Source organism: Oncorhynchus nerka, linkage group LG5, assembly GCF_034236695.1.
Source record: "Oncorhynchus nerka isolate Pitt River linkage group LG5, Oner_Uvic_2.0, whole genome shotgun sequence".
Classification (NCBI taxonomy): domain Eukaryota; kingdom Metazoa; phylum Chordata; class Actinopteri; order Salmoniformes; family Salmonidae; genus Oncorhynchus; species Oncorhynchus nerka.
The window spans coordinates 45,772,700-45,785,607 of NC_088400.1; the positions used below are offsets into that span (position 1 = coordinate 45,772,700).

Sequence of the window (12,908 nt, forward strand, 5' to 3'; positions counted from 1 at the left end):
TGTGGTGCAACGTGGCGTTGGTGGATGGAGCGAGACATGATGTCCCAGATGTGCTCAATTGGATTCGGGTCTGGGGAATGGGAGGGCCAGTCCATAGCATCAATGCCTTCCTCTTGCAAGAACTGCTGACACACTCCAGCGACATGAGGTCTAGCATTGTCTTGCATTAGGAGGAACCCAGGGCCAACTGCACCAGCATATGGTCTCACAAGGGGTCTGAGGATCTCATCTCGGTACATGGAGGGCTGTGCGGCACCCCAAAGAAATTCCACCACACACCATGACTGACCCACCGCCAAACCGGTCATGCTGGAGGATGTTGCAGGCAGCGGAACGTTCTCCACGGCGTCTCCAGACCCTGTCACGTCTGTCACATGTGCTCAGTGTAAACCTGCTTTCATCTGTGAAGAGCACAGGGCGCCATTGGCGAATTTGCCAATCTTGGTGTTCTCTGGCAAATGCCAAACGTCCTGCACGGTGTTGGGCTGTAAGCACAACCCCCACCTGTGGACGTCGGGCCCTCATGGAGTCTGTTTCTGACCGTTTGAGCAGACACATGCACATTTGTGGCCTGCTGGAGGTCATTTTGCAGGGCTCTGGCAGTGCTCCTCCTTGCACAAAGGCGGAGGTAGCGGTCCTGCTGCTGGGTTGTTGCCCTCCTACGGCCTCCTCCACGTCTCCTAATGTTCTGGCCTGTCTCCTGGTAGCGCCTCCATGCTCTGGACACTACCCTGACAGACGCAGCAAACCTTCTTGCCACAGCTCGCATTGATGTGCCATACTGGATGAGCTGCACTACCTGAGCCACTTGTGTGGGTTGTAGACTCCGTCTTATGCTACCACTAGAGTGAAAGCACCGTCAGCATTCAAAAGTGACCAAAACATCAGCCAGGAAGCATAGGAACTGAGAAGTGGTCTGTGGTCACCACCTGCAGAACCACTCTTTTATTGGGCGTGTCTTGCTAATTGTGTAACAATACAGAGGCGGATGCAAGATGCAAGCAACGATGGTTTAATGAATACAGGTTACAGCAGCAACAGGACAGACAGACTGTACTCAGACGGAATCCGACCCAGGGACTAGGGCGCATCCTCCTATGAAAGCGTGCTGAGAAACCCAGGGGAGAGTGTCCGGATGGGTAGGAAGGAGCACAGCAGATAATCCACACAAGGGCGGCGAGAGATGAGCACGGACACACGACACAACCTCAGGGAAGTAACAACGATCTGACAACAAGAAACACTGGTTACAGAACATATAAAGGGAAGATAAGTGATTCCAGCTGGCGCAGACAATCAGAGAGAGAGAGAGAGAGAGAGAGAGAGAGAGAGAGAGAGAGAGAGAGAGAGAGAGAGAGAGAGAGAGAGAGAGAGAGAGAGAGAGAGAGAGAGAGAGAGAGAGAGAGAGAGAGAGAGAGAGAGAGAGAGAGAGAGAGAGAGAGAGAGAGAGAGAGAGAGAGAGAGAGAGAGAGAGAGAGAGAGAGAGAGAGAGAGAGAGAGAGAGAGAGAGAGGTCATGAACCGTGACAAATTGCCTATAATTTCCACCTGTTGTGTATTCTATTTGCACAACAGCATGTGAAATTTATAGCAATCAGTGTTGCTTCCTTAAGTGGACAGTTTGATTTCACAGAAGTGTGATTGACTTGGAGTTACATTGTGTTGTTTAAGTGTTCCCTTTATTTTTTGAGCAGTGAATACCCAGTAGATGTGGAAAGGTTGACACAAATGATTAGTTGCAAGTTGGAGGGGGTTTCACACCTAGCTTGGCTATTAGACGATTCTTTAGTAAAGGTTGAATAGTCTATTGTTCAGCTACTAGCTCATCCTAGAAATGTTATTAGCAGAATTCACATCCTGCTACCCTTGTGAAAAACGAATACTTTTTCCCCTTTTCCACTTGTTAAAGATTCCAATTGATAGTGTTTTTAGCCACAATCGTCCCCAACCCCAATTAATACATTTGGGCACAGTTGATAGCCTGCTGGACTTCGGGCTAGAATGTTGAGGGTATGAAACCTGCTCCCTGCTTGTTTCATTACATTATTACGCCGGTCTCACTGCAAATAGCCCGGATTGTTACTCCCATGTCGTTCCTCACACTCTTCCACACGTCATTCTCCGCCTGAGTGGTTTGCTTGTGGGTGTGCTGGCAGGATATGGCAGCACCTTCGGTTGTGCGTCAAGAATTCAGCATAGTAAGTTTGTATGAAGGTCTGGTTATTCACATGCAAATAGTAAAATGCTCTAAACCACTCTGGTGACAAATAAACTTTGCTGCCCTGTTTTCTATCGTCTGCATGGCTGGGAGAACCTCAGATTAATGCAGATAATGGGAGTTAGATATGCATAGGAAATGTATTGTACTGTTTTTTTCTGTATATATGAATTACAAATCAGCCTTTTACTTAAATCATGTTTCTAGTCTATTGCATAGTTACAATGTGTAATCATTGATGTCCCAGGAGCGGTAAACACTGTTGAAGTGTATAATTGTAATACATACATGCAGACACAGCATCATTCAAAGAATGGGGTTTGATACACCTGGTATTGGATATGACTGAAAAAAACTTTGTAAATTAACTTTATGATGAAAAAATATTCACAATCGTTTCTCTACATTAACTAACATATTCCTCTCAATTGTAATTTTTTTTGGACTCGTTATGAAGTTATAATTACTTACATTTGCTTCCACCATAATGTTTTTGTCAGACATTTTTTCCTGAAGAAAGTCGCCGGCGATGTGTGGCATAACGTCAAATTCGTCATTGGAACCACTCGATATGATTGGTCATATAATAACCTTGGGGCCCGAACGCTCCCCTGCGGTGGTCTGGAGCGACGAAGCCGTGGCGCTGGGTACCTCAAAGTCCCGCGGCATAAGCGCACAACTTTTAAAGGATGAACCACTGTAGAAGGGACCATTATCATGCACCTGTCTTTAAACAGGGGCAGGGGAAAAATACATAATCTACAGTACTCATTCAAGGGTTGTTCTTTATTTGGACTATTTTCTACGTTGTAGAATAATAGTGAATACATCAAATCTATGAAATAAAATATATTGAATCATGTAGTAACCAAAAAAGTGTTAAACAAATCAACATATATTTTAGATTCTTCAAGGTAGCCACCCTTTGCCTTGATGACAGTTTTGCACACTCTTGGCATTCTATCAATCAGCTTCACTTGGAATGCTTTCCAACGCTGTTGGAGTTCCCACATGCTGAGCACTTGTTCGCTGCTTTTCGTTCACTCTGCGGTCCAACTCATTCCAAACCATCTCAGTTGGGTTAAGGTCGGGTGATTGTGGAGGCCAGGTCATCTGATCCGGCACACCTTCATTCTCCTTCTTGGTCAAATAGCCCTTACACAGCCTGGAGGTGTGTTGAGTCATTGTCCTGTTGAAAAACAAATGACCGTCCCACTAAGCGCAAACCAGATGGGATGGTGTATCGGTGCGTAATGCTGTGGTAGCGATGCTGGTTAAGTGTGCCTTGAATTCTAAATAAATCAATGTCACCAGCAAAGCACCATCACACCACCTCCTTCATGATTCACGGTGGGATCCACACATGCGGAGATCATCCATTCACCTACTTTGCGTCTCACATAGAGACGGCGGTTGGAACCAAAAATCTCATCAGACCAAATTACAGATTGCAGCAGAGGTAACTCTGCAGCAGAGGTAACTCTGGGTTTTCCTATCCTGTGGTGGTCCTCATGAGAGCCAGTTTCAACATAGCGCTTGATGGTTTTTGCGACTGCACTTGAAGAAACTTTGAAAGTTCTTGAAATGTTCTGTATTGACTGACCTTCGTGTCTGAAAGTAATGATGGACTGTCGTTTCTCTTTGCTTATTTGAGCTGTTTTTTCCATATGGACTTGTTCTTTTACAAAATAGACCTATCTTCTGTTTACAACCCCTACCTTGTCACAACACAACTGATTGGCTCAAACGCATTAAGGAAAGAAATTCCACAAATTAACTTTTCACAAGGCACACCTGTTAATTGAAATGCATTCCAGGTGACTACCTCATGAAGCTAGTTGAGATAATGCCAAGAGTGTGCAGAGCTGTCATCAAGGCAAAGGGTGGCTACTTTAAAGAATCTCAAATATAAAATATATTTTGATTTAACACTTTTTTGGTGACTATATGATTCCTTATATTTTTTCATAGTTGTGATGTCTTCACCATTATTTTACCATTTATAAAATAGTAAAAAATAAAGAACCCTTGAATGATTGTATACACCTAATCTTTTGACTGGTACTGTATGCACTTAAATAGAGAATAGAGGACGCTTTTCCCGTGGTTCATTTTCATGCCAGCCAGGTAGGCTATACTCCTGTTGTAAAGATAAGCAATACGCTTAGTATTAGAAAAGTTGAAAAATAATGATAGTAGGCCAAGCCTATAGAAAGCTAATGGGATCCTCCAATTTTTAATAGAGGCTATCACTCTGTTTTCTCTAGTAATTACATAGCCTATTGAAATGTTGCGCAACATGAGCTCATGGGCTCTCATGAAGTGTTTGATTAGATTTTCGATGACATTTGCGTTGATGTTAGAGGTAAAATTGAGTGCGGAGTACCAGGCAGTTAGCAAATTTGGTAGGCTACTTGTCACGAGGATTTTCAATCCCAATGATAACAACTGACAATCAATAGCTCTGACCAATCCCCGGGATCTGTAAGACCACGGGTTTAATAATAATTATTCAAAGACTCAGCTTATGCAAAAAGAGAACGTTGTAAAGTCAAGAATACAAAAACATCAATTTTATAGCTGCGCACATAGTGGGGCAAAAAAGTATTTAGTCAGCCACCAATTGTGCAAGTTCTCCCACTTAAAAAGATGAGAGGCCTGCAATTTTCATCATAGGTACACTTCAACTATGACAGACAAAATGAGAGAAAAAAATCCAGAAAATCACATTTGCAAATAAATTCATTAAAAATCCTACAATGTGATTTTCTGGATTTTTTTTTCTCATTTTGTCTGTCATAGTTGAAGTGTACCTATGAGGAAAATTACATGCATCTCTCGTCTTTTTAAGTGGGAGAACTTGCACAATTGGTGGCTGACTAAATACTTTTTTTACCCCACTGTACTTCTACACAAACAGTAGGTGAGTGTTATCCTTCTCCACAGGTCGCACCACTTTGTATCACTAGCCGACAGTTCCATTCCCCCGAGATTAGGGAGACCTTGAGAAGTACTCCCTGTCCTCTCCCAAGTCTCAGAGGCTTAGCCAGGTCGGTCCAAACACAGTTTGAATTGTTCTTCGGTATTTTACTTGGCACACACACACACAAGTTCAAATCCTAAGCTACGCCTTGCTCAGACAGTCTGTGTTTTTCCACTATACATTGTTTAACCTAATTCCGACCTAAACTACACACATCATCAGATTATAATTTTATGATTATAATCAATTTCATACAGTTATAAGGTTTCAGAGTGGAATTATTTTAACATTATCTTTCACATATACATTATTTTATCACTACTAATTACCATCAGCAGCATCAGAGCTTGGAGAAGCCTAATTACCGTGACTAAGCGGTCATGTGGAATGCCTTCATGACTCGTGACCGTCGGTGTGGTCACCGCAACATCCCTAGGCCCTGTACCCTTGGCATTTGTGTAGACTATAAAGAATAGGATAGGTCTGAAGAATATGGTGCAAATTCCACCTAACCTATCAGAAGGCAAGATGGAGTGACAACCATATTGCTTATACCTGTCCAATCCCTTCAGATCTAGGAATAGGTCTTTTTGGATTAGGCTAGTTATGGTAGAAATGTAAAAGTAGTCATAGATTTAAGGACTCTGAAATCACTGAGCACTCATGAGTGTCATCTTGAGGGATTTGAAGGACAACAATGTATGTCTTGTCTAATAATATTAATTCTAAAAGTACAAAAGCTGGATGATATTGTTGTTGCACATATTACCATTATACAGTATATGTGTAGTGTGTCTCGTAGAATGTGTTTGTCTTCTCTCTCCAGGACTTTGTGACACGTACCCAGGGTGGAGTGCCTTATGGGACAGGTTTGCCCCCAGAGATCCTCATGGGCCAGCAAACTCACCCCTACAACAGGTTAGGCTACAGCCAGCAGGCCATGGGCATGTATGCCCAGAACCAGCCTCTACCTCCAGGTCAGTGCCAACATTATCATTGTCTAAGACCAGGGTTCTAATTTATGAGGAGTTTAGCCTTTTAAATCATATTGAAAACAGTTACTGATCCTAGGCCAGCACTCTACTTTGATATTGATGAATATGGGCCCTGTTTTAGTTATTACTAGTTAGTTTTCACAATATCATGAAAAAACACTCTGGAACCTGTATTCCTCTCATGACCGTTTTAAGTGAGGCGTGTTTAGCTTTTGATCATCACCAACCATGGTCAATCGACACCATGTTAAGTTTACAGCCCAGCACTAAAACACACGATTCTGCTTATCAACCGAAATCTTCAAGACCTTGATTATCTGAAACGGATATTAATGCTGTGGTGGCTTTTTGTCATTTTGACTTAAATTCTCATCCTTTTCCCCTTCAGGGGGCCCTGGTTTGGACACCCCGTACCGACCAACCCGGAACCCTCAGATGGGCAAGATGATGCCCACGCGGCCCAACTACCCGGGTGTGATGCCAGGTGGCATGCCTGGCATGATTGGCATGGAAAAGCAGTACCCTATGGGCTATAAGCCCCAGCCCAACATACCGCAGGGCCAGATCCTGCGCCAGCATCTGCAGGTCAGACTGGTGAGTTTGCAGTGACTAGACTCCATTGGAATGGGACAGTAGTGAGTACAGAGGTTATTCTCGACTGGACCTCCCCCAGTGTGGTGTTGAGGGGTTTGCTAGATGTGTTATTAACATGCTCATAGAATAGGATCTTGAACCTGGCTTTCACTGTACGCATGTAGATACATTTGCACAACTGAATGCATTCAACCTCAAATGTGTCTTCCACATTTAACCCAGCCCTTCTGAATCAGAGAGGTGCAGGGGGATGCCTTAATTGACATCCACTTCATCGGTGCCCGGAGAGAAGTTGTTGTTGGGGATTAACTTGCCGGCTCAGGGATTCGAACCAGCGACTTTTCAGTTACTGGCCCAACACTCTTAACCGCTAAGCTACCTGCCACCCGTGAAGAAAAAAATAAAAAAGTTTAACTTCAGTTGTAGAAAGCAGCACATTGCTTTTTAAGAACGTTGGAACGTTGTCTCTTGCCGTTTTCAGAACCAGAGTATTATTGGACAACAGATGCGACAGATGACTCCCAACCAACAATACGGCTCCGTGCAGTCAACTCAGGCAAGTCTTTCAGATGAGACACTTTTGCTAAAATGTCATGTCATTTCTTTCCAGATGTACCTGTAAAACCTGTTTTCTTATCCTTCTATTTCCTTCAACACTGAATTTGACCCTATGCATAAACTAGTGTCCTCTATTCCTTCTTTCTCCTCTCTGCATATTTGTCCTATTATTTTCATTAACATTAACATTCATGTACAGAACATCTCCCAGGGCTATACCACGTACGGCTCCCACATGGGGATGCAGCCGCATCCCTCCCAGGTGGGTGGTATAGTCCCTCCGTCGTACGGGAACCAGGGTTTCCAGGGAAGCCACCCGGGGGCCAACCTGGGTGTGGTGGACTCTCTGAGGCAGATGGTACAGAGGCCCAGCGGCTACGTTCACCAGCAGGCACCGGGCTACTCGCACACCATGCAAAACACACAGAGGTGGGCAAGAGGGAAGAGTTGAAGAGTGGTGGGGGTTTGGACAATACACTGCACTCCAATAGCACAGGGATGTCTGCTGTCCATTATCAAGGATATTTTGGCTACTTTTGTCTCATATTGTGTAGGGCTGTGACAATACCAGTATTGTCACAGCCTGAAACATGAAGCAGAGCAAACTCTTTGGTCCTGGGGTGGCAGGTAGAGTAGCGATTAAGTGTAGGTCCAGTAACCGAAAGGTTGCTGGTTCGAATCCCCGGGCCGACTAGGTGAAAAAGGTGTCTGTGCCCTTGAGCAAAGCACTTAATCATAATTGCTCCTATAAGTCGCTCTGGATAAGAGCATCACCTAAATGACTAAAATGTCAATGTAAAAACATGCTGTATTTAAAATATTGTGTGCTATAGCTTGGAGAATTTGTAAATGTGACTTTAAATGACAACATAATGCTATTTGTTTCCAACATTAGGGCTGTTTTCATACAGAAGTTAAAGACGTTTCGTGTTTTGTTTCCTTGCCACGATACTAACAAGTATCCCAATACTGGTATCGTGCCTTCGCTAATATGGTGTTCATGGAGCGCCTTCTTTCACTCCTTTTTCTTGCACATATCAAGACTTTGTCACATTTAGCATCACTGCCTAGTATCTGGGTACAGAGTTATCAAAGTCAACCCCACCCATAAACTGCACTCTGATTTCCTTTGACATGAATGCAAACATTTGACAGTGTAGTCGCAGAACACTTTTTCCTTTCATTCTGTAGCACTGTAATGGGCAACAGTGACCTTATTCAAGACAGTGGTGTATTTGTGAAACATTTGATGATGTACTGGTCCTCTGAATGTGAATCTCTTCCACCATCTCCAGGTTTCCCCACCAGTCCATCCATCAGGCTCCCGTCATGCAGGGCCTGAGCCACATGGGTACGCAGGGGGTCCACCCGGGAATGAGACCAAACCAGATGCTTGCTGAGCAGCAGCAGGCCCAGCAGCAACAGCAGCAGTACCTCAGACAGCAGGCACTCCGAGTATGCTTTGTCTATTTACTAGGTCTTCTACTAGCAATATCTAACACTACAGACCAACATGGAACAGTGTATTGATTATATTTTAACTACACATGTACTGCTATTGCCACTCAATGCGGTCTAGATCTAAACAATCACTTCCACAATTATTCAACTGATGGTCTAGCACAGGGGCCACATTGGGATTTCAACTGAGTGCCGCAAATATCTATTTCTGTTTAATTATTTTCAGAGGACCAGCGGATTGAATGGGATCGCGGGACCCACAGGCCGTAGTTTGCCCACCCGTGCTCTAGCATGACATATAGTGAGTGTAAGAATTCCTGTATAGTTGTACTATGGTGTCACCCTGCTCTGTTTCTGTATTTGTCCCTGTCTCCTATAGGCCCAGCAGCAGGCTCAGCAGCAAGCTCAACAACAACAGGTTCAACAACAGCAAGTTCAACAGCAACATCAGGTCCAGCCCCAACAAGTTCAGCAGCAGCAACAACAACCACAACAACAGCAGCAAGTAGCGTCAGCACCGCCCTCCGGTGCCCAGGCTCAGAACCAGGCCCTGGGCATGCAGCCCATGCCCCCACAGCAACCCATGGTACGTCCAACTTAGAGGATGATACAGTCAAATTGCCAAGGGGCAGTTCCAAAAGGACGGATCAAATTAGCCAGCTAACTGTCCCAAAAATTCTGAATTATTTTTATGTTTTCGAGAAATATATATTTGAAATTAGCATGGTATAATTGACTTGACAACCACCAAACACATTCAAGTTTAGCTTTCAAAATGAACCATAAAATGTAAGAGATCTGATGTATCAATGTTAGCTGGCTAACTTAACTTAATGATCCTGCTTGCTGGAACACCCCACAAGTACAAAATAAAATCCCAGCCCTACTACACCTAGATCTATTTCCAATTATCACTCTGACCTGAACAGTTTTTGCTACTCTAACTTTCCAGGGAGGATGGTTAAGTTTAAGGTTAGCACACACTGCTTTTGTCCAGCCTGGTTCAGGCAAGGCATGGCTACTATGCCCCTCTGGGTTGGCACTAGCCGTGTTATCGGATAGAGGTCGGGGTCGGCACGATAGATTGAAAATAGATTTTATTCATAGTGTACAAAGCATTAGGAACACCTTTCTAATGTTGCGTTGCACCCCCCCCCCCCCCTCCCCTCTTTTTTTTGCCCTCAGAACAGCCTCAATTCGCTGGGGCATGGGTGTTGAAAGCATTCCACAGGGACGCTTGTTCACGTTTACTCCAATGCTTCTCACATTTATCAAGTTGGTTGGATGTCTTTTGAGTGGTGGACCATTCTTGATGCACACGGAACTGTTGAACGTTAAAAAAAGACATTAGCATTGCAATTCTTGACAAACAGTTGCTTGCGCCTGGCACCTACTACCATACCCCGTTCAAAGGGACTTAAATATTTTGTCTTACCCATTCACCTTCTAAATGGCACACAATGCATGTCCTAAGGTTATAAAATCCTTCTTTAATTTGTCTCCTCCCCTTCATCCACACTGAATGAAGTGGATAAAACAAGTGACATCAATAAGGCATACCTTTCAACTTGATTCACCTGGTCAGTCTGTCATGGAAAGAGCAGGTGTTCTTAATGTTTTGTATACTCAGTGTAGGTGGTGATAAAGTGACTAGGCAACATAATGAATAATAAACCGTAACAGCAGCATATGTTATGAGAAAAGAGATTAGTGCAAAAAAGCATCAATCCACTCACACTATCAGTGTATAAGGATATAATATAAGTAATATGGAGGAAACTAAGATACTAAGGAGGGCTAGAGGGAACTACTGCCTTATTGCCAGTTGTGGCCCTCGCAGAGAATTGATATCAGAGATTCACTAGTACAGGACTCTCAGGCCATAGCCAGACTAAGAATAAGAAATGTTTTTGCATACAGTGGGCAAAAAATTATTTAGTCAGCCACCAATTGTGGAAGTTCGCAGTTGCAAATGAGAACTTGTTCTCAACTAGCCTACCTGGTTAAATAAAGGCGAAATAAAAAATAAAGGTTCTCCTACTTAAAAAGATGAGAAAGGCCTGTAATTTTCATCATAGGTACACTTCAACTATGACAGACAAAATGAGAAGAAAAAAAATCCAGAAAATCACATTGTAGGATTGTTAATGAATTTATTTGCAAATTATGGTGGAAAATAAGTATTTGGTCACCTACAAACAAGCACAATTTCTGGCTCTCACAGACCTGTAACTTCTTCTTTAAGAGGCTCCTCTGTCCCACTCATTACCTGTATTAATGGCACCTGTTTGAACTTGTTATCAGTATAAAATACACCTGTCCACAACCTCAAACACTCCAAACTCCACTATGGCCAAGACCAAAGAGCTGTCAAAGGACACCAGAAACAAAATTGTAGATCTGCACCAGGCTGGGAAGACTGAATCTGCAATGGGTAACCAGCTTGGTTTGAAGAAATCAACTGTGGGAGCAATTATTAGGAAATGGAAGACATACAAGACCACTGATAATCTCCCTCGATCTGGGGCTCCACGCAAGATCTCACCCCGTGGGGTCAAAATGATCACAAGAACGGTGAGCAAAAATCCCAGAACCGCACGGGGGGACCTAGTGAATGACCTGCAGAAAGCTGGGACCAAAGTAACAAAGCCTACCATCTGTAACACACTACGCCGCCAAGGACTCAAATCCTGCAGTGCCAGACGTGTCCCCCTGCTTAAGCCAGTACATGTCCAGGCCCGTCTGAAGTTTGCTAGAGAGCATTTGGATGATCCAGAAGAAGATTGGGAGAATGTCATATGGTCAGATGAAACCAAAATATAACTTTTTGGTAAAAACTCAACTCGTTGTGTTTGGAGGACAAAGAATGCTGAATTGCATCCAAAGAACACCATACCTACTGTGAAGCATGGGGGTGGAAACATCATGCTTTGGGGCTGTTTTTCTGCAAAGGGACCAGGACGACTGATCCGTGTAAAGGAAAGAATGAATGGGGCCATGTATCGTGAGATTTGGAGTGAAAACCTCCTTCCATCAGCAAGGGCATCGAAGATGAAACGTGGCTGGGTCTTTCAGCATGACAATGACCCCAAACACACCGCCCGGGCAACGAAGGAGTGGCTTCGTAAGAAGCATTTCAAGGTCCTGGAGTGGCCTAGCCAGTCTCCAGATCTTAACCCCATAGAAAATCTTTGGAGGGAGTTGAAAGTCCGTGTTGCCCAGCAACAGCCCCAAAACATCACTGTTCTAGAGGAGATCTGCATGGAGGAATGGGCCAAAATACCAGCAACAGTGTGAAAACCTTGTGAAGACTTACAGAAAACGTTTGACCTCTGTTATTGCCAACAAAGGGTATATAACAAAGTATTGAGAAACTTTTGTTATTGACCAAATACTTATTTTACACCATAATTTGCAAATAAATTCATTAAAAATCCTACAATGTGATTTTCTGGATTTTTTTCCCTCATTTTGTCTGTCATAGTTAAAGTGTACCTATGATGAAAATTACAGGCCTCTCTCATCTTTTTAAGTGGGAGAACTTGCACAATTGGTGGCTGACTAAATACTTTTTGCCACACTGTATATTGTCCGTTTTTGTCTTTCAAAGTTTAACTCGAGTCAACTATTTTTGGGACGAGTTGCATACGCACAAAGGCCCATATATTGTGCGTTTTTTGACGGGCAATCATCTTGTCAACGACAGACTCCCATTGAAAAAAAGTTATAGTATGTCTGTACTTTCAACGAACGAAATGTAATATTGTTAGTGTGTTTGTCTCAGTTCCCACGACAGGGGATGCAACAGACTCAACAGCAGCAGCAGACTGCAGCACTGGTCAGGCAGCTCCAACAACAACTCTCAAGTAAGAAAGACACTCATGTCAATTAACTTTAGTGAGATTTGTTACAGCCTTGTATTAACCCCAGGTTTAGGGAGGTACTACCTGGATTTGTCCAATAAGAAGTGCACATTTAAAATGTTTTCTGTTGGGTGCCCTAATGAAACCGCTGATATTGTCAACAATTCTATCTTGTATTGCGTATTGTGCTTTGTAGTCTAAATGTGACATTTTTTCACAATTTCCAGTCATTTTAGG

General features: G+C 43.4%; 1 protein-coding gene across 2 annotated transcripts in view; it reads left to right on the forward strand.

Annotated features, from left to right (window-relative positions):
* Positions 1-12,908, forward strand: part of LOC115129600 (mediator of RNA polymerase II transcription subunit 12) — an 83,772-nt gene that overhangs the window by 70,374 nt on the left and 490 nt on the right. The window contains exons 37-43 of one of the 2 annotated variants that reach the window (XM_029660146.2): positions 6,027-6,177; positions 6,584-6,789; positions 7,271-7,345; positions 7,547-7,776; positions 8,643-8,802; positions 9,188-9,394; positions 12,593-12,674. In XM_029660146.2, coding sequence (XP_029516006.2) covers positions 6,027-6,177; positions 6,584-6,789; positions 7,271-7,345; positions 7,547-7,776; positions 8,643-8,802; positions 9,188-9,394; positions 12,593-12,674 — 1,111 coding nt within the window. The other variant, XM_065018693.1, reaches the window with a different exon arrangement.